We start from the raw sequence: 20587 nt of genomic DNA, 5'->3' as shown, positions 1-20587 counted from the left end.
AGCATTGTCTCTCTACTAGGTCTAGTACTAAGCATCTAGCAATCAATCTAGTATTTGTTGCTATACGCCACGAGTTTTGAGCTAATGAAGGTGACTCCTTGTGTTTTTAGAATGTGAAATGTGAATCAATGCTTAAAAATTTTAATTAACTTAACGTAAGGCATTTGACTAAAAAATCTTTCGTTTTGGGACCCCTAACTCTAAGGCATGGTGACCATTGCATTGAAAACTGATAATAGGGGGGAGGGGTGAGGCACCCAAGAGCACACACACACAAAAGCAATGGAGACTTGAGAACACAGAAAGATAGGGCTGAAATCTTCTTCTTCCACATAAAAGAACTAAGTTTACGACATGATAAAAGACTAGTATGAAAGTAACACAATATATGTACAAGTGGTCACTAAGTGTGAACCCACTAAGGAAAGAAGGGGTGGCATAATGAATGTGCCATAACCAAGTATGGACTACGTGGGTGTAGTCTAGCTACAGAATCTCTGGTGTACCTTTATGTTGGTCATCTAACATGCTGGTGAATAATATCGTGCCACATCACTAAGAAACATAGTAGATGTCGGCTCATGTAGAGCTCGACATCTCAACACTCCCCCTCGAGCTCAGCATAAGCTCATGAACTCCAAGCATAGTCTCAAAGCGTTGAAGCTTCTTAACTCCCAAGGCCTTGGTGAAAACGTTAGCAACTTGATCCTCTGTGTTGACATAAACCAAGTCACTATTACATGTTAGAACTCACTCTCGAGTGAAATGGTAATGGATCTCTATGTGTTTGGTCCGCACATGATACATTGGGTTCCTAGGCAATTGAATTCTACTAAGGTTATCACAGTAGATAATAACCTTATTGTTCACTTGTATTCCCAAATCACCAAGTAGCTTGCATAACCAAGCTATCTCACATGTTGCAATTGTAGCACGTGTTTGGTCCGCACATGATACACTGGGTTCCTAGTCAATTGAATTTTACTAAGGTTATCATAGTAGATGATAGCCTTATTATTCACTTGTATTCCCAAATCACTAAGTAGCTTGCGTAACCAAGCTATCTCACATGTTGCAATTGTAGCACCTCTGCGCTCTGTCTCTATACGAGACAAGGCAACTATTGGTTGTTTCTTGCTGCTCTGAGTAACAACACCATTGCCAAAGGAAAATATAAAACCACTTGTAGATCTCTTGTCTGAAATATTACTAGCCCAATTTGCATTTGTATAACCATGCAAGGTCAATGATACATCTGTACTATAGAATAAGGTATAGTCCAATGTGGACTCGACATAGCGCAATGTGTGCTGCACTGAATCCAAATGTGGCTTTTGTGAAAGTTGCATAAACTGACTCTCCAAACCAAGTGTGTCGTTTAGGTTTTGTCTAGCGGTTGTAAAATAGATAAGGTTGCCCACAATCTTTTGATACATAGTGACATCCTCAATCAAGTCACCCTTGTGTGTACTAAGCTTAGCATAGGTTGCCCACAATCTTTTGATACATAGTGATATCCTCAATCAAGTCACCCTTGTGTGTACTAAGCTTAGCATTAATATCCAAAGGTATAGAAATAGACTTGCAATTAGCTATATCATACTTCTTCAACATGTCCAATGAATATTGTCTCTTCGACAATTGTATACATTCTGGATTTATGATTATCTCTATGCCAAGAAAACAGTACAACTCTCCCAAATTCTTTATCTCAAATTCAGTCTTGAGAAGACACCCACAATACTTGCATCACTCTCACATACATAGAGTGAGTGATCAGCCTATGCTTTGCGAAATCCAATACTAACAAGGTATTTTGCAATCTTGTGATGCCATGCCCTAGGTGCTTGCTTTAGTCCATACAAGGCCTTACACGAAACCTGCATACATAATTTGGATTACTCTCATCTATATAGCCAAATGGTTGCTCCACATAAACTTCCTCTTACAACTTTGTGTGCAAGAATGTATTTTTTATATCCATTTGATGCATGATTCAACCCTTTGATGTAACCATTGCTATGATAGCCCTTACAATGGCCATTTTAGTCAGTGAGCAAAAGTCTCCTTCATAGAGTGCATTTTTTAACTTGCACATATACGTGAAATGCTCTAAATCCTCATAACCTATTGGATGCTTCATATTTTGCAGTAGCATTTCGTATAGGAACTTCAGGTGCTACTGTTATATCTTCTTCAATGTAATTCCAAACACCTTTGCCCTTCAAAAAATTTGTCATCTTGAACTTCCATGCAGGATAATTGTTCTTGTCAAGCTTCTTATTGACAATCTGGTTGAAGTTGTCAAACATTTTGACAAAACGAAAAACCTTGCAAAACTGTAATTTGCAAGCAAGCTAATATCAGGTGCACCATAACTAAACACGCAGCCTTTTTCACTAATTGCACAACAATAATGACAATCTATAATTTGTATGCAAATGATTTTTGTGTTTGCAACCCAACAAACATCTAAAATCTTATAAATTCAAAATTTGTAACTTATGCACAGTTGAAACTACAGTATATCCAAAAACTAATTGTCGGGACTACTTGTAGGTCTAGCATGGAGGCTGAAATGACCTCAAATGCCAAAAATCATAACGGGAAAGCCTCAAGGGCATATCTACAATAAACAGACCGTTCATCCTGCTCACTAAGTTTCACTGTAATCGGAGACTGCAGCCTTGTCAGCCTCAGGCACCTCTTGTGGCTATAACCTAAGGCAAATCGAGAAGGGTGGAAGAGCTTCATATCCGTTGCTTGCTTGCTCACTTTCGTACCCAATGCCTTCACCTTAGCCTTCAAGCTAGCTTTGCGTAGCTGTGGGATGGCTTTGATACCATGAAAATAGACAATAGGGGAGAGAGGTTAAACACCCAAGAGCACACACATACAAAAGCAATGGAGATTTGAGAACACAGAGAGACGGCTGAAATATTCTTCTTCCACACAAAAGAACTAAGTCTACAACATGATAAAATACTAGCATGAAAGTACCACAATGTATGTATATATAGTCACCAAGTGTGAATCCACCGAGTAAAGAAGAGGTGGCACAATGAATGTGCCATAACTAATAAGGATGGATGACGTGGGTGTAGTCCAACTGTAGAATCATTGGCGTATCCTCATGTCGGTCACCCAACACAGTGTGAATAATATTGTGCCACATCACCAAGGCATGTAGTGGATGCCAGCTCATGTAATGCTTGACATCTTAGCATCCATTTGTAGTGGTGTATGTGGGCATTGGACATGTAGTGGGAAACTCCTAGGCCTTGTGGCACAAGGCCTAGACCAAGGAACAAGCTCAAAACCTTTGAAACTGTGAGTTTCTAAGGCTAAAAGAATGGAACTTTCATTAAATGAAAGTTTGGGCAGTGGAAAATTCATCTATCAAAGTTTGCCCAAAGTACAGTTAATGGACTTTATTTAAATGAAAGTTTGCCCAAAGCTTGTGAGTTGGGGCGGCAGCTAGATCAGTTACATATGCATGGAAATCAGCTTGGCAGCCCTGGAGCTCCAAATCTAGCAGATTTTGTTCTGTTTTCATTCCTTTTCTCTGCTGAAATGATCTATCTCAGTTCTGGGGCTAAGTTCTCCTTCATGCCTCAAAGATCTCAGCATGAGCAGCATTTGGACATCTTTGTGGCAAAGAAAGTAATTTCGGGATAGTTTTATTACCACAGGCCACTCTGTTTGTGAGAGAAACAATGAAATGGTTCAAGGGGATAGAGCTAGATGCACGTGGAAGTAATCGGTTTGTGAAATTGGGCACAAATTGATGCTGCATGTTTAGGCTTAGCAGGCTTAAGTCTACCGATGGACTTATGGTGAATCCAGAGTTATTGTGGCAGTGCCAAGGTCAATGATCATTGGTAGAATAGGCATGTTGCGAGAACTTGTTGAATGATCAGGAAATTGTATTTCAATAGAAATATGGAAAGGGGCACCAAGACTGGGTCCAATAGATGTCTTTGAGTTGAGCAAGGGGATTCTAGCTCCCACTGAATATTTTATGAGTTATTGAATTTACTATTTTGCTGTAATTTATTTCTTCACAATTAGGTTTATTTTCCTCTGGGACTTGGAAGGCCAGTTTCATGGTTCTGTTGTTACGACATCTTCTTTGAGGAGGCGAGCTTGTGGTCATTTTGAAGTGCAGACAAACACTTTTGGTTTGCTGTAATTTGGTTACAACAAGGTTTTAGCTTTCTGGAACAATAAACAACAAAGGCAAATCAGTCGAAAAATGTCAACAACAATGGTGACAGGAGTGAGGGACAGGAATCATGCCCACAAAGGCACTCTTTGCATGCTTTTGAGTCACCTGAATGCAAACAATGCTTTAGGACAAGAAGCAATATATGTAATTGATAAGCATGCAACTCATTCTCAGGCAACGCCACAGGTTCTAGATGAACAAGAAGGAGATGTAATGTTTAGGGCATGATTAGCTAGTGCCATGAGCATATCACAATAGTTGATTCAGCAACCTTGATTTGCTGACTCTATGCAGGCTACTTCGGATGTGAAAGGGAAAAAGGCATTTTCTTAGCTAGATAGCCAAGTGAGGTTCATGGTCAGGCATCTTAGTTTCAGGAATCGGATGCACAAGCACTAGTAATGCCAAATGTAGAGGGACCTCTAGTTTAGAAGTTTGTTTATACACAAGAATATAATGTTTAGCATGCTTACAGTGAGCAAACAGTTCCCGAGCCATCCACACATCTGGGCTCTTTTGGAGATGTTTCAGTATTCCAAGCTATGGTTGTTTCTATACCTGGAAATTTTGGAATGAATATACAGCTGATTTTGAGCTATGTGTGTAGGGTGTTCAAGGGAATCCTTATGAGCCATTCAAGTGAAAGTGCATGATGGCATGTCTGGTAACATTCATGTAAATGCCTATGCATAACCCCCCATAGAATGTTACTCAAACATTTCAGCGAAGGGGTAAGGAATTTTATTCTAGGCCCCGATTGTTTTGTACGCCTATAATAGGTGTGGGAGATAAAAGCTCTTCAGATTTTTCCTTGCAGTTTGATGCTCTTGGAAGATTGCTTCCATTGAGGGATACTTTTTGTAATCAGTGACAACAGTTTCCTTCTCGAGTGTCAATTGCTGTTTGCAAAGGGATGGCCTTGTAGATGTCATTTGTAGTTAAATGGAGAGGTTTCAGGTAGATATAATTTGTAGATGCCAAAGGGAAAGCACTGCAACAGTAGTTTTCTCTTGTCTATTCTATCATGAGGATAGCTTTATGGAATGTTAATTGTGTCTTTTCTGGAAGCAAATAGTATAAAATGTGGAGGACTATTTTTGCCTGAAATTTGGGATATTTTCTATGCAGTGGAGCACAAGCAACACACAATGGCTGGTTCTATTTATGTATATAAGGATTTTACGGTGTCTTTTAGTGAATGCTAGACATGGGATGCTTTGGCAGCTTTGTTATTGAATCAAGATATGTGGTCATGGCTCCATCCTTCCAAGCAAGGTTTTAACCTTTTGTTTCCTTCAACACTCTGGAACTTGGGCTAGATTGGACATGATGTATGTGCACTAGAGAGATTCCTTCCTTGCAGACCGATGGATGCCTTCAAGCCCTTGCTTGGGCGTATGCCCTTGAGATTCGATCAATCTTTTCTATTGCATGATTAATTCTTTGGATATATGCAACAATTGATTACTTCGTTTAGCAAATAGGTCTATCTAAGGGTATGGAAGCATGGTCAGTCTTTTGGGATAATGCATGTGCTTTGTCTAGAATATATGGGATTTAGCAAGCATCTACCTTCAAAGTAGAATTACAAAATTTGCAATCATTGTTGGAACAATCTATCACCTTGCAGCAGGTTGGGGACCCATATGGTGAATTGGATACTTATTCAAAATGGTTGAAACGGGGTCTACAGGCTCTCCTTTAGTACTATAAATCTTTGTTGGGTCCACAAGAAATTCTCATTGATACGGTTCATGCTGCTCGTAATTATATTTTAGGCATGGTGCATGACTAGGTGAAGCTTGAATGGGCGGGTCTTATGGAGGCAGATATTATTGAGGAGGTCGAGGAGGCATTGTCCCAATTTTCCCGGTAGAAAAAGCCTTGGTTGGGATTGTTAGAGATTGGTCATCCCCAGGACTAGCATTCTTAGGCTACTGTTGGTGTAGTCAATTCTCTTAGGTGGACTTATGCATTTTCTTGTTAGTTATTTGGGCATTTTCAGCAGTCATGGTGTATGAGCACCTTATTATGGGTAGGGGCAGTGCCATGTGGCATCTTGATGTGAGATTGCTGATCTTCTTGGGTTTCATGCAGCAGTCGGTTGCATTTATGGTTGTCGCCAGCTGGTCGGCCAGTTTTGCTGTCCGACCTACATATTTTATTGCATTCTTTTGTGCTATATGGGGCCACTTTGCAGCCTGCCCTCTATGACTTGTCTTTTAGGTGTTGGTGAGAGCGATTTGGCTTGAGGAGATACTTCGACAGCCCTTTGTACACCTCCCCTCTTCATTTCAGCATTCATTGACTGCAGATTTCTGTGTTCTTCTGTCCCTTTTCTCTCTCCCTCTTCTCTTGTGTTCATTGTCTTTCAGTCTTGTTCATATGCATCCGCATTCGGCGCACTCTGATAGGGATGGCCTCTCTAATGAACTGTTCTCAACATACGTTGACCAGCTCAGTGACCCATTGGCTCGCCTTTGTTAGCAAGTTTGGAGATCAGGTTGCATGCCTTCTATTGGAAGATTGCAAAGCTTCGTCTGTCTGTTACTGAAGATTCCCTCTCCCCAAAATTTAAAGTAGGGGAGGCCAATTTCTGTTGTGGGTCATTATATAAAATCTTCTCTGATATCATTATATAAAATCTTCTCTGATATCATTGCTAATAGATTGCAAATTTTTTTGCCGCAGTTGATTTACCCGGACAATATGGTTTTATTAAGGGACGAAAAATTATGTAAAATATTTTGAATATTCAATTGGGGATAGAAAAGAAACAACTCATCTTTAAGCTTTGGCATGAGTTGTAAGTCATCATCCACAAACTTCTTAATGTAGTCTATCCATCTTGCTTCCAACTCTTGATTCACATATTGTTATTCACTCCTCCATAGTGGATGCAATATGTGAGCATTGCATGAATGGGCCTATGGAACCAATCCTAATGGTTGCTCCATATTTGTCTTATGGCTTTAACTCTACAAAAACTCCAAAGGTATTCCAAATTAAAACATATATCATACATACATTTTAAATGACAAAATCGAATTAGCAAATACTTGTCAGTAGACAAATAGGTGTATGTAATAAGGGCGCATAGTTGCCTTTGTATGTGGTACAAACCTATTTGTACAATACAATCCGTACCATACAGTACGGTATGCATCTATATGGATTCCTATGCAAAAAGATACACTTTTTGGCCACTGCATTTGGGCATGTTTCTGCCTTTGGAAAAAGGCTCCTAGCTATGGTTTTTCACCCGTTGGTGTCTGTGTGAAACTTTGGAGGGTGTCTAGGCCTTGGATACCACATTCCTCCCATAGCCCCCTTGGATTCTAATTTCCAGCCAACCCATTTTCGACTCTTTGACATGACGCTTCCTTGGCCGTTGGATTCCATCCAGACCAAATCAGCAAGCATTCTCATCTCCCTTTCCTAAGCATCACTTTAATATTGGTGGTCAAGCAATCACTCTCTCCTCTCCTACTCGCTCCCTCCATCTTCAAGCATCAATCTATCAAGCCTATCCCACCCCCCCTCTCTCTCCAACTTTCAAGCCTCTCAATCTCCCTCTTTTTCTCAAGCCTCTCTCTCACTCTCCTCTTCCCTATGGTCCACCGGAACTCCCAAGCTTGAAGCCTCGGCCTTCCATTGGCATCATGACTTGTGAGAAGTATGAGGCCTTCAGTTTGCATGCCATCCATGTGGAAAGGGACACAAACAAGTCCAACTCCCATTATTGGACGTTCAAGTATTGTGGGAAGTGCTACACAAGTGGTGCGACCCGACTTCTCCAACATCTTTTCAAGGCCCACAGGGGGGGGGGGGGGGAAGGGAGGGGAGGCAAGTTGCTCCATGCAAGGAAATTCCTTAAAGCATTGCGGACGAGATTCTTGCCTAGATGAGAGGGGGATCCACTAGAGGAGGAGGAGAAAGTAGCACATCAGCTAGTCTCGAATATAGGCTTATCTTCAATCGATGCCTCCACCATTGGCTGTGGCAACTCTATATCTGTGTCCGGCTTTGGTAAAAAGAAAAGAGTGGAGGCTCATGGGGCGCCGAAGAGGCAATCCTCTCTCTCTCAGGCCCCTGGTTATATGTGTGGATTGGTTACCTTTCTTAGAGAAAGGGAACGACTTGTGGACATTGAGATTGCATGCATCGTGATGATTGAGTGTAATCTTGCATTCAATGTCTTAAAGCAAGAGCAATGAAAGAAGATTGTAAAAGCCATTGCAAATGTAGATCCATACGAAGGATGGACCAGTATCACCTATAATGACATGAGGACCAATAAGATTGATGAAGAGAAGGAGAGGATTGATAGAGCCCTTGATTCTATTCGGGCCGCATGGACAAAATATGGTTGCTTCATTCTCACAATGGATGAAATGACCGTAAGAAATGGGACATTATCAACATACTCGTTGCATGTCCACTTGGCATATACTTTTTGTGGGCCATAGATACTGGCAAGAGGGGGAGCTTGGAGGAAAATGAAGGGCATGTCTATCTACCGCCACATTTGGCAAGCCATCATTTAGGTATTTTAAAGTTGTTACTTTCATAAGCTTTAAAGTTTTGTACTAGAAGTTATTAAAAGAAACATGATTTATGAGGCCTCTCTCTCTCTTTCTTTCTCCTTCCCAAGTCTCTCTCTCTCTTGATTCTTGAATCTTTCAAGGCTGAATATTGCAATGACAAAACACTAAACATTCCAATTGGGCGGTTGTGAGCTTGTTTCTCTTTTTGGTGTGGAAGAGGATCCATGTGCTCCAATTTCTCTCGGCATGCGCTAAACTATAATCTTGCGAGAGGACATGAATGGCAATGTGTTTCTATTCAAATTTAAGAGATTGAGGTTAGGTAATAGGCAAGCTACGAAATCAACATTTAAGTAGACAATAGAAAATAGAATCTAGGTTGCATAATGGATTAGATTATCACATAGTTGTTAGGTATGAAAGGTACAATATGATAAAGTATGGTTCTAAATGGTACCTTAGGATTTTATAAGGTACTGTATAATATTAGTATTAAAATTTTTAAAAATGATTTTTTAAAATAACAAAAACCATAAATCATTAAATGATAGAATACATGTTTAAAGTGAAAATAGCCATTTCATTACAAAATAAGATGAATACATGAGGGTTAACATTGTGGTCGCATGGGCTACGCAAAACATGTGATACAACTACAGTCTAGTGGATCATAGTGGTATCATGTATGTGGATACAATGATAGTAGATATAAAAAAGAGAGAGACCTATGAATCTATGATGAGGCATCACTATCATCATCATCATCAGAACCATTTGAGTGCTCATCAAGAGAGTCTAAAGATGACTCCTCGGCATCGGATGATGAGATACACTCATACTCATCCTCACCGATGAGGTTACCATCATCATCAAATGATGGCTCCCTAGGTGGCGGATGTGTAGGCAAGGGGGGGATATCATCGTGAGGCACAAGATATAAGCTACTAGAGCCTCGACTTACATATGTTTGCAAGCCACTCGAACCACCCCTCCTCGATGTTGGAGGGCATCGAATGACCATGCCCTTGCTACCACCCACTCGAACTCCTCGCCCACGAGCACTCTAATTGCGAGTATCACGAGTATCTGCTGCCATAAGCTCTCTATAGAGCTATGCAAAAATCATCTCCTCCTCCTTGTCTATCTCTTTATGTACACTTGGAAGAGTGTCGCCTATCAACTTGAATGTATCAACATTCACCTACACAATGCAATGGTGTACGTAAGATTATAAATGCTAAAGTTTAAATTATAAAGTATAAACTTCAAAGTTTAAAGTTTAAAACAACAAATTTTAAATTTTATGGTTTATGTGTTTAAACTTTAAACTTTACCTACTTCAGACTACCCATGCTCATCATAGCTCTCATTATGCGTAAGCTAGTGCGGCAAAGACTAGCCGCTCTAACTGTCGTGTGCTAAGACGATTGCGAATCTTTGTGTGAATGAGAGAATAGACACTCTAATTTATCTCATATGCACCAGAAGAGCAATCTTGGGCAAGGATCCTCATGGCTAAGGGCTGAAGGGTCTCCAATGTGTATCCAAAGTTTTGCCACCAAAATAAAGGCTTCACAAGTGACTCTCTCTTCCAACAAGTGGGAGAAGCAAAAGCCACATGCTCTCTCTTATCTGCATAGCATACTAGATCCTCCAGCACTGCATTGTGGTCATCCACAGGGACCACACGAGTCAAATAAGCAAGCTGGTCTGAACAAAACTCTCTATTATCCATGACCATCGGTGACTTGTAGGCCGGATGTACCAATGTGGCAAAACCATGGATGGGCTTATGCATCCATGCCCATCTTCGCTTTGCCATCTCTAAAACATGTGCACATTGTGTCTCTGTGATCATTATACAAGTACGTGCCTCCACCAGTGCCGCTCTAAAGAAGTGAACGAGAAGGCCCATGCTGGACCCCTCACAGTTACTCATACGTAACACTCTATAAAAGGGAGTTGCAACAATGACGACGACATGGAATTTTTGCCAAAATTGCTCATTAAGGCAAAAGTGTTGTATGGCTTTGGCCCCCTCTGTCTCATGCTCATCCCACTCATTTCATAGAGTGCAAGGCGGATTGCACCTCATAAAGGCGCTCCAGCAATAACCACACATAAGTAAAGAGAGTTAAATAAGGCTTCTTCAACTCCAGTGTGCTATGCTCATGATACATTGCAAGCACATTTACCTTTACCGTGAAGAAGGTGACAATTGATGTAGCTTTGTGGACCATCCTCTTCACCCACTTGAGCTTCCCAATATCCTTCATGAGCAAGTCCAAACAATGACTTGCACATGGAGGCCATGGGAAACTCGGCCTCAAGCAAACGACATATGTGCTGACAATTTGATGCATTGTTGGTAACAACTTGCACCACAATTGAGGGGCCCACCTACAACCACTATTTACAAATTACAAGTATACTAGCAATACTTTGAGGTTAGAGAGAGAAAGAGAGAGTTGAGTCTTTCAAGTTTCAACTTTTAAGATTCAAGAATAAAGAGAGATGGGGGTTGGGCCCCAGGGAGAAAGAGAGAATCGAGATAGATATTAGAGAGAAATCAGAATAGGAAGATAGATAGTTATGCATAAATTAATTATCATAATAAAAAAAAGTAAAAAAAATTTAAAAGGCAATGTATACCTCAATGATAGCTTGTCAAATGTGGCGGTAGATGAATGTACCCGTTGTTTTCCTCTCCCTCTTGCCGATATCTATGGCCTGCAAAAAGTAAGTGTTGAGTGGACATGAGACGAGTATGTTGATGATGCCTCGTTTTTTACGATTACTCTATCTGTTGTTGAGAATGGAGCATTCATATTTTATCCATGCGGCCCGGATAGGATCAAGGGCTCTATCAATCCTCTCCTTCTGTTCATCAATCTTTTTTGTCCTCATGTCATTGTATATGACACTGGTCCATCCTTTACATGGACCCACATTGGCAATGGCTTTTATCATCTTCTTCCATTGCTCTTGCTTGCAAGATTGCACTCAATCACCGTGTATGCAATTTCAATGTCCGCAAGTCGTTGCCTTTCTCTAAGAAAGGCAACCGATCCATTCACATGACTAGGATCTTGAGAGAGAGAGGATTGTCTCTCTGGTGCCACATGAGCCTCCACTCTTTGTCTTTACCAGAGCCGGATGCGGATGTGGAGCCCCCACCACCAATAGTAGAGACCTCTCCCTCATCGGTTGAAGATATGCGCACATTCGATGCTTCCTTGTTAGTAGGCATAGGAGTTGGTGTGCCGATAAGCCACTTTCTCCTCTTGTGGATCCCCCTCTCATCTTGGTGAGAATCTCCTCTGTGATGTTTCGAGGGATCTACTTGCATGGAGCAACTTGCCCCCCCGTCTTGGAAAGATGTTGGAGAAGCCGAGTTGCACCACTTGTATAGGGCTTCTCGCAATACTTGCATGTCCAATGTGGTGGGAGTTGGACTTCTTTGTGTCTCTCTCCACATGGATGCCTTGTGCTTCTCATGAGTCATGGTGCTGATGATGGATAAAGAATCCCGAGAGAGAGAGAGAGAGAGAGAGAGAGAGAGAGAGAGAGAGAGAGTCTCTTCGGAGACATCTGATAAAATTGGAACGATACAGAGAGAGAGATGCTTGAGTCTGGACTCTTGAAACTTGAAAGTTGAAAGAGAGGGAGAGGCCCAAGGGTTGGGGTAAAGTTGAAAGAGAAAGAGTGGGAGAGAGGGGATGGGAGATGAGAATGACAAATGCTTTGATAGGGTGTGAGATAGAGGGGATGGAAAATGAGATTTGAGAATGGCAAATGCTTTGATAAGGTGTGGAAAAGAGGGGATGGGAGATGAGTGACAAATCACAAGTCCATTCAAGATCCAAGAGAGGAAGATGAGAATGGTAAATGCTTGCTGAATTGGTGTGGAAGCATGGAGGAGAGGAGCACCTTTTATAGATGAGATAAGGGTGAGTTTTCAAATAGTCAAAGAGAGGTCAACAGTCAAAGAGGGCTGCCAGTTGGATGGAATCCAAGGAGGGCTGGGGGGAAGGGAGTGCATAGGTGGAAAAGGGGGTGAGATGAGGTATCCAAGGCTTTTCACCCCCCTAAAAGTGCCATGTAGGCAGGCAGGATGTGTTGTATTAAAGGCAATAAAACGTGGGGCTCGGGAGGAGACGTATATGCGGTGGCTAGAAGTGGCCCGTTTAATCGTACGAATTCGTACGGATATGTACCGTACGGTACGGTATGGATTGTACGGTACAAATAGTATCGTACGACGTACGGAGACAACTATGGATTATCAAAACATAAAAGTTAGGATTCACATATCAAAGTAGGAGCACAATCGCCGCATTTCTTTCACTAAGAGATGCGTTGGGGATGCAATATAGTCATGAGAGCATAGATTGGTTTATAGAACCGATCCTATTGTGCATTCCACATTGCACAAATCCGATCAACGCTCCAGTGTGATGAATGATGGATCATAGATAACATAGTTTAGAACAATCATCAATGAATCATTAACACGAAATAATTATCCATATTACATATGTAAAAGTCAAATAGTAACTTGCTTGTCTTAGGGCAAAAAGCTGTTGTGAAGCAAGGCTCTGCGAATTTTATCCATATACTTGTATAGAAGGCTTAAAGTACTCCCCTTCATATCAGTGATGGGTAAGACAATGTAAACAGGAGTGAGACTTCTCACCAATGTCTCTGGCTCAACCCACCAACTCTCATTTAAAACATTACGTCTAAAAGCAAGAGCCTTTGGAAACTCTCTCTCACTTCATGTGAGCCACTCCTGGCATGTAATAGTTCGTATCACATTTGGATGGACTCGTATTAACCTCTCCAATACAATAAACATATAAGAAAATCTAGTGGTAGAGGGCTTCAATAGCTGAAGTGTGTTGTTGGCTCAAAACATGCTAGTGACGGATGGCCTCTTCTTCACAAATCTTACTATGCTTGTTGTCGTCTTGAAGATGTCATCCACCCAAGATATTTGCTCGACATCTTCAATGAGCAAGTCAAGGCAATGGAATTCACATGGAGTCTATACTATGGTAGGGAACTCATCTTAAAGTATACGTCCCATGGACACATAGTTACTTCCATTATCTGTTACCACCTGCTTTTGGACTCCTATGTCTATGATGACCTGTTGTATGTGCTCCCAAATGAAAGGTCTTGTGATCGTAAGACTTGAGGTAGATGCATCGATAGCCTTAATGAACACGATGCCTTTGGATGAAGACATCCAAAACATTATTTACATTCCTTTTGCACATATCTGACTATCCATAATGTCAAATTGTGCATCCATATTTCATCCATGTCTCCTTCAAGGGCTTTAATTGAGCCTCTATGGATGCTTTTTTCTTTTGAAGCTCCCATGTGTGTAATGCGTTTACAGAGGGCCTTTCCAATCACACCCTTTGTGGCTCATTACTGTGATCGTCTTCTTCCATTGATGTGTAGTGGCCACATTGAAAGGGATGGCACACTGAATAAATAAGCATTCGAGCTCTCTAATTACCTTTACAATAGCTTGCCTTTTAAGTCCTACATGGACACTTGCACCATTCAAGGAGCCCCTTTGCCCACCACCATTAGAAGATGGCAATGGAGTTCTTTTTGCACTAGGACTTGATATGGATATGGATGTACTTATTTTTGATGAGCCATTGACACTTCTAATTTGGCTTGTGCCACTAGGCCCACTAGTCTCTCGTTGCCCCACTTGTGCTTCATTACCCCTATATGGTTGGATGAGAGGATTCATCCTCTCGTAGTGGAATCCCCATGTGTTTTTGGTGCCAAAGAGGGAGACTTACCGTTACTTCTGCCGGCACATTTTGGCAAGGCCCGATATCATTGTTGGGAATGCACGCCAATTGGTCCTTCACACGGGTTACACTCTCCGATTTATCCAATCCATAGTACTTGCACTACCACTTCTTCGATCCATTTGAGCTCTCATATCCCTTGATTGGAGTGATGTGCCTTCGAAATGGATCCAGCACCATAATTAGAACTTATGAACTCCCGGCCTCAAACTTTCAACTTGAAAAAAGGAAAAGGATGGAAGTTGAAAGAGCTTTAAAGCTTAGGCCTTAAGGTTAAGGGCTTAGGTAATGGAAATTTGGAAAGAAGTTAAGAACTTAGAAGAGGATTGAAGAAGAAGAAGGAGGAGGAGGATGGAAGAAGAATCAAGAAGAGGAAGGATGGAAGAAGAAGAAAAACTTAGAAGGAAAGAAGGAGAATAACTTAGAAGGAGGGAAGAAGAAGAGAAAGAAGGAAACAAGGAAGGAGAAGAAGAAAGGAGGAGGAGGAGGAGGCTGAGGTGGTGGAGTTGGGAGCTGCCGAAGGTAGTGATGCTCGAGCAAGAGGAGATGATTGCGAAGAAGACAAGCGTGAAATAGACAAATATGCGTTTTTTCTCTGGATAACCTGGTCTGCCCGTCTGCTGCAGGGTGCTGAAATGCCGTTTTCTTGTCCTTGGTTTGGTCCGAAATGGCTTTCCCGTTTTTGTGGTACTAAGTGTGTAAGACATGTAAATCTAAGTTTCAAAATGATCCGATTTGCTTTACAAAGCCTCGGTTTAGTTCATGCATCAATCCTAGTGGTTTGCCCTAACCTGTGTGTGTCCAATTCACTATCAAATTGAGTAAATTCAGAACTGCACTTCAGATCTGCATTGTTGCTACAACAAACCAACATTCAATTCATGCCCAAAAACAAAGGGTAATTGCTCTAATCCCTACATTAGACATTCCAGTAGGTATTGCCTTGCATTTCCTTTGATAGAATGGATATATTTAAGCATTTCACGTGGCACAACAAATCCACAGGTGCACAATGACATTGTCAACTTCAATGTTTCCCTCCAACTATAGAGTGCTGAAAAATATACATGAACAATTGAACTTGCTAAATCCTAAAAAGGATAGCGAATGTTTGACCCAAATTTCACTAACTATTTGCTTTGAAAATTGTCCAACATAGTCCCTATGCTATCCCACACAGTTTCTCTCATAGCTGGAGGGATCTCTTGTGATAAGACTCTGAGAATATCAATTTCTTCATGACAAAGTTGTCCACAAAGTGCACTAGGTTTGAGATCTCATAGGAGAAGAGAGAATATCACCCTATAGTGCTGTAATAACTTGTTTTTCTAGTATGGATTCCCTATGTTGAGAGGAGAAGATTGGGTGCTGTCCACACTCCATTCGTGCTATAAACTCATGTTCCTTGTCTACAATTTTTGTAGCAAAGAGGATAAGAATGGATGTCTCCAAACTTGTGCTTCTAACCAATTTTCTAAACGAGTAACTAGTTGCTCCTTAATTCAATCTCCTTTTTAATTAAGCGCTAATTAATGACTCGATCATTAATCATAAATGAGTTGCTCATTGAGTCAAACTTAAGCGTAGGCCTTGCTTTATAACTTAATTGAGCTAGGGTGAAACTTTCAAATGATCAATAAACCTGAGGTGCAAACTTTCATTAATGAAAGTTTCCATTGCACCTTGTTTCTTGTGCCTTGTCCTTGTACCACATAGCCTTTACACTTATCCATTGCATGCTCCGGTGTTATATCCTTCATTGCCATTACAATGGTCATTGTGTCAAGAGCTAGGGGTATTAGAATTAGAGTTCATTTAATTAATCATTAAGCCCATTTCTCATTTTGGTGACAATCCCCCACAGGCCATTGCCCTAGCTAGGGTTTGCCTATCCCCATAATTTAACTAGCATTCACATGTGCATAACTTAATTGTTCCAAAGAAATAAGAAAAAAATTCATATCCTTGTGACATGAATCGTTAGTGTTCTTGTACATGGTGACTCTCTCAAGTATTGTATATTTAGAGCCTATATATAGACTCCCTAGTTGGCATCCCACATACATTTTTCACTCCTTGTCCACTTGTTTTTGCTTGGTGCTATGCTTTGGGTAAGCCTTTTGTAATCATTATCATTATGAGCTGATTTACGTTTGTCCTCATTGCTATGTTGACCCTTAATCAGCATTTGGATCAATCTTCAGTTCAAGGTGGAAGTCTACTAAGTACAATTATCTGGTTTGTCAAAGTGGTAACTTCTTTGATAAAGGGAGATAGTGAACTTGGATAATCTTCAATGACTTACATATCACAACCCAGCAAATAATGCATGTGAAAGTCCAAGTAATATCTTTTACCAAGTGTGAGACACCCCATGATATAGAATGCGATATTTATTTCAAAACACATAGATTGTCTTAGGTGTTTCTACCTACTCTGAAGTAGTTGTAACATAAAATGTGTATGCTTTTTTAATCTACAAAGAGTTTGAGTGAGAGGATCCATAAACACATTTATTCAACAATATATATTGATTTTAAGACTACTGGAACCTCCATATGTCATTCAGGTTGAACCTTTACATGTCTTGTGATGTATCTCTTTTCAGATAAAGGCACCTACCCTTCCTAGCTTGTGATTCTGAGGTATTTTCTCTTTTGCAGTATCCAAGTGTACCACCTACATTGGAGCTCATGGAGACAAAAGGGTTGGATGAAAGAAAGCTTTCTGATTTGCTTTCAAGCTTGCAAGTTCTTGCACAAGAGCTAACTTTGAATCCCATGCTGGTGGCGATATGCGAGGTATGGAGAGGCTAACTAGGAACCTTAGGCATGAAGTTAAACGATTGGTATCCAGTAAGTGTTAAAGACTTAAATTCCCTTCACACTTATGCTTGACGTTCTTAAGAAGTTAATGTAAAATCTGTTTATTTTTCAATGACAAGGTTTGTTTTTATGAGTTTGGTATCAATGCTTTCAAAGAAATCTAGAGCACTTCTCTATCCTGGCCAGTGGCTATGTTTCGGCTGCAGCTGACAATTTATCTCAGGTAGGGAGAACAATGGGCTGGAGATGATTGTCCCAGCAATGGCAGCATCTGGGCTCCCCTGCATTGGCAGCCTGCAGTCTGCAACGTATTACTGAGTTAAGCAGCAGGTCATATGTTAAGTTCATTGGCATGCCTAAGGAGCTTTTGAAAGTTTTTCTCCTTAGCATGCACCAGTAGCTTTGCTTTAGCTTCTATTGGTCAGTCCCTTCACCATGGGTTCACACAATTTCCTACAACAGTCCTTATACTTTATTTCACCCCTGCTGAATTGCATGTGCACAACAGCACATAGTCAGTCATGGCTGAAGATGTGTAGGTTTTCAGTCATGGCTGAATATGTGTAGAATTGAATGATAATAATGAAGAAGACGTACGTCAGGACACTAGTAAAATAGTTCTTTGATACTGAAAGTATTGAAAGTTGAATAACACAGGAGGAGGAAAGGCTGTCTCAGTGCATTGTTAGCTCTCGATCTGTTCACAAGCAGCAAGGAGCAATGGGCTCAAAGCTTTATGGATTTCTGGTTGCACAGATATGCTGGCTACTTGCCCACATCTCATGGATCCACAGCCAAAAAGAAAAACCACCCCCACCTGCACCCATCCTATGTATGATATATCATAGCCCATCATATCCACTAGATGGAGTCAGTGATAAGTTATTCTTTATTTGTTACACATTATAGCATGCCAATTAAGGATTAGACATGGGATACACTGGCAAGAATTAGTCTCTTTTCAGCTCTCACATGATATTGCAGACATGGATGTGCTGTATGTTGATATGCTGATTCGTCTCATGGTCCAATTCGCCTTCTAAGCCTGCAAATACCTGCAATCCTGCATGATTGTTATCCTTGCAAACTTTGTAGTTACAGAACTTTCTCTCTTTCTCTTTCTTTCTCTCTCATGTTGTACACCAGCACTATATCATGAAAGATATTCACAAGCGGTGGAAAAGAAGGAAAATAGAGTGTCCTATGGAGCCAAGTGAAAATTATGCTAGCATGAGCAAGTGCTTGGAACTGAGGAGAGACATCTCCAAGTTTCAAGATGCTGAAAAGGAGCAAGAAAGTAACAAATTGGGTGACTGCCTGAGCAACATGCAAGCTGCCTCTGCAGCACACAGGGCATGAGTGTCGTGGGGAGAAATAACAAAGCAATTGATGCAATGGAAGAGTGAAGTTCATGATGAAATGTGTGTGAAATTTTCCTGTCTTGGAAGGCTGAAATAGATGAAGAAATGAGTGCCCAGCTGGTGTCATGAAATCAACATTGAAGGACTAAGTGATAGAAATGTGGTCATAGATGAAATCCAACAACAAATAGATGCATGCAAGAACACAAGCAAGCAAGCTGCATGAAAAGTTGGTTTTGAAAAACAGGCAGAGACAATGAATAAGGAACAGGGGAAGTATCTGAAAGCCCCCAAGAGCTGCAATCGGATTTTCTAGAAATCATATCTACTTTGCCCTACCAGAGGCATGTCCTTTCTGCCAGGGCTCTATGATGTTGTGCCTGGATGTTAGCAATTTGTGCTTGATGTAGGTATGGTGGTTTGTGTCTCCATAGTCTAGGTCTCTTGATGACCTTAATATCCGAGGCTATCTGTACAATGAACCCTTGAAGTGGATACCATGGGAGGAAGGGGGTGTAGTCCACTAGTGGGCTTGAAGACTGTGGTTACCAAGAAACCCATTTAATAGAGTTAGGAAACTCGTTTTCTACCTGGGTTTTCATAAATGCATGAAATTCCTATTTTAGGCTTTCAAGAAAAAAAGCCTCTCCCTAAAGAAGTATTTGAACTGTTGTATTAACAGCTATCATGGATTTATTTGATATATTGACATGGATTTTTGTTAATTATTTGTATTGATCTCAAGGATTTTATTTGAGTTCTTGTCCATTTATACTTCATATATATTGAAAGTCAAAGTTGGTCATGGATATTGAACCATGATGCATACAATGTTGATTTGTTATGCTAAATGTTCATTCGTATCGTATAGAACCGTGAATCATCACCTAATTGTTTCACTTGTGTCACGTAAGTCATCGTCTACATGTACATAAAGTTACATAGTTTTTCCCATTTCAATGAAATCGATTTCTGATCTTTTATGAAACTCATATGAAGCCTATGAATATGTTTCATACCTCTTGTTTTAGAAATCCTTGGAAGTATGTTGAAGATGTTGGTGATTTGTGCCTAGGATCTCTAGGTCTACATCTGCTGTGTGTAGAAGCTCCTTTTGATGTTTTTGTAGCTCTATTAAGTCAAGACCAATGCATTTTTGATCAAGGTGGCCGATCACTAGACTAAGCAAGTCAAAACCTTTTAGGTCATCATGGGCCAACTCAGGTGCGCGAGTGGGGTCAAAATTCATCTCTAAAGATTAGCATGGCGATCATCCCAGGATGGTTGTTGAGCTCCCCCTGATCTCATAGTATAATGGGCATGTGCAATCCATGTAGCCTAGTTGTCTAATAAACGATTAGTTTTGCATATGAGATCACATATAGTGTGGCATCTTGATGAAATAGGGTTTCCAACCAATTATCTTGAGTATGTATTTGTATTAGATTGCACCTCAAGACTCTCTATTTGAAGAGTCTGTAAAGTATGGGGGGTCTTCATCAGGTTCTACACTTGACTAGCTGGTTCAGGTCCATTAGGTTGTCTTGTACCAACTCAAGTGTATGAGTGTAGTCAAGATCCATCTCTGCATGACATGACAAGCATCTCATGAGACCATCAAGTGTGACAGCCCCTCTGCAGGTTGTATGTGCCACTACCACCACAATATATGTCATCACCTTACTCTTCCTCCCTGACTAGCCCTCCACTCTGCAGTTGTGCTGCTAAGCAGTTGTTGCTGCCCCCTCTACCTCTCATTCCTACTTTGCTTGCTCTGCCCCCCCTT

At 40.8% G+C, this 20587-nt stretch overlaps 1 protein-coding gene across 5 annotated transcripts in view; it reads left to right on the top strand.

Moving 5' to 3' along the window:
• LOC148031576 (RWD domain-containing protein) overlaps positions 1-20587 on the top strand; it is a 90296-nt gene that overhangs the window by 35377 nt on the left and 34332 nt on the right. For all 5 annotated transcript variants that reach the window (XM_087685136.1, XM_087685138.1, XM_087685137.1 and 2 more), the window contains one exon: positions 17279-17416. In XM_087685136.1, the coding sequence (XP_087541262.1) occupies positions 17279-17416 (138 nt within the window). The remainder of the gene's footprint in view (positions 1-17278; positions 17417-20587) is intronic.

This window comes from Lygodium microphyllum, chromosome 9 (assembly GCF_053477565.2).
Source record: "Lygodium microphyllum isolate KBCC chromosome 9, Lygodium_microphyllum_v1.1.10, whole genome shotgun sequence".
Classification (NCBI taxonomy): domain Eukaryota; kingdom Viridiplantae; phylum Streptophyta; class Polypodiopsida; order Schizaeales; family Lygodiaceae; genus Lygodium; species Lygodium microphyllum.
This window is presented reverse-complemented; position numbering and strand designations above follow the sequence as displayed.